Consider the following 1,795-nt stretch of genomic DNA (forward strand, 5'->3'; position numbering starts at 1 on the left):
ATTGAGGTCAGTACTAAACAAAACATAACATGCAATTTGTATGAATGAATTTACTGATTAATTATCTGTTAAATATTTATTAATAATACTGTCATTGATGTGCTACCAGAATAATTTGTGTCCCACAGTGCTGCTGTGTTCCTAGATTTCTTAGGACACACCCACACTTACGTCATTAGTCTCAGGATGAATGGACACGCCCACTTCATTCAAAACTCCGCGCAGGCGGCACAAATCTAAGCATTGATGAGCATTTAAACCCAGATTACTTCAGAGACTCCCAAACACACCGTGCGTCCATGGATAACAACTCCAACCATTGGGACTTGTTTGAAGAGACAAATATAAGATTTTTGCAAGTCGCTTAAATTTAACAAATAGTCAAAACTTATTTCCAGGCGCAGATTTTGAGAATTTGATGCCATGTTACAAAGGTAACACAGCCGTCTCTGACTGAACTGTGCGTCAAGGAACTTTGGGCTGCTTTCTGTTGGACTGAATTGAAAAAGGAGCTGCTTCAGAATGGCAAAGCCTATGGACCATGTTAAACGTCCCATGAACGCTTTTATGGTGTGGTCAAGAGCCCAGAGACGGAAAATGGCACTGGACAACCCGAAGATGCACAACTCTGAGATCAGCAAACGCCTTGGCGGTGAATGGAAACTTCTGTCAGACTCTGAAAAAAGACCTTTTATTGACGAGGCCAAACGTCTTAGAGCCGTTCACATGAAAGAACACCCGGATTACAAATACAGACCGAGGCGAAAGCCCAAAAACTTGATTAAAAAAGACAGGTATCATTTCAACGTGACGTACAATCTGGGTGACAGCGGCCCGTTGAAAAGTGCGCGGTTACCCGGTGACGCGCTTACGGACTCTATGAGCGCGGAGAAAACGTCTGTCGCCGCTGCTACTCGGGTGTTTTTCAGTCACCACCTGTCCGCCAACCCATATCCGTTTCTCGACCAGATATCCAAAATGTCGGAATTACCCCCTGCACCTTTTCCACATTACTCAATGCTTGGGTATCCCGGTGGGGTCTCCGCGTTTCCCGGTATGGGGGTTCTGGCCGGTGCGCCACACGCGCTCCCGTCTCCGGGTAACCCGGGCCACATGGTACCTTACAACTGCCTGGGCTGGCCAGGTTCTGGACCTGCTGTTCCTTCCTCTTACGTGCTTTTTCCAGGAATGACCAAAGCTCAACATGAACCTTATCTGACGTACGCTGCGGCGATATGATTGGAAATTAAAGGACCACAATGTTCATGTGGTAGAAGGTCACGTGCACTTGTTTAAAGTTTTGCATTTTGTAAAAAATAAATAAATAAATGTTTAAAATATTGTTTGTGCAACGAGTTGAATCTGTAGTCTTTTTGTTTTGTATTTGATTAAATTTCCCTTTTAAAAAATTGCTGAACTTTTCTGTTAAAGCAATGTTATAAGCATTACGGGGATTTTGGTGGCTATGTTTTACAGTTACTAACAGTACATGTCATTAAATGATATCATGTTAACATTCCAGCCTATTAGAGCTATAAAAATTTGATACTGTAAAGCGTGCTGATAATAACACCGGTACAATCCAATGTCGCATGGTGCAACCAATAATAGCATAAAGATATAAAAATACATAACATACTCAAATGTACATAACTGATAAGAGTGATTACAATACATGTTTAAAACTTGTTGGTTCACAGAAGAAATTAATGTCTTTAACCATAAATTATGACACCATTCATACATTAAATCATATTTTATATGGCACTTTTAAAAGTGATTTTCTCAAAACGAT

At 41.1% G+C, this 1,795-nt stretch overlaps 1 protein-coding gene across 1 annotated transcript; it reads left to right on the forward strand.

Moving 5' to 3' along the window:
- The first annotated feature begins 259 nt into the window (after nt 1–259).
- Nucleotides 260–1,338, forward strand: sox21a (SRY-box transcription factor 21a). Its single transcript, XM_073852183.1, has one exon. The coding sequence runs from the start codon at nt 523–525 to the stop codon at nt 1,237–1,239; it is 717 nt and encodes a 238-aa protein (XP_073708284.1). The 5' UTR covers nt 260–522; the 3' UTR covers nt 1,240–1,338.
- The last annotated feature ends 457 nt before the right edge of the window (nt 1,339–1,795 follow it).

Source organism: Garra rufa, chromosome 12 (assembly GCF_049309525.1).
Source record: "Garra rufa chromosome 12, GarRuf1.0, whole genome shotgun sequence".
Taxonomy (NCBI): Eukaryota; Metazoa; Chordata; class Actinopteri; order Cypriniformes; family Cyprinidae; genus Garra; species Garra rufa.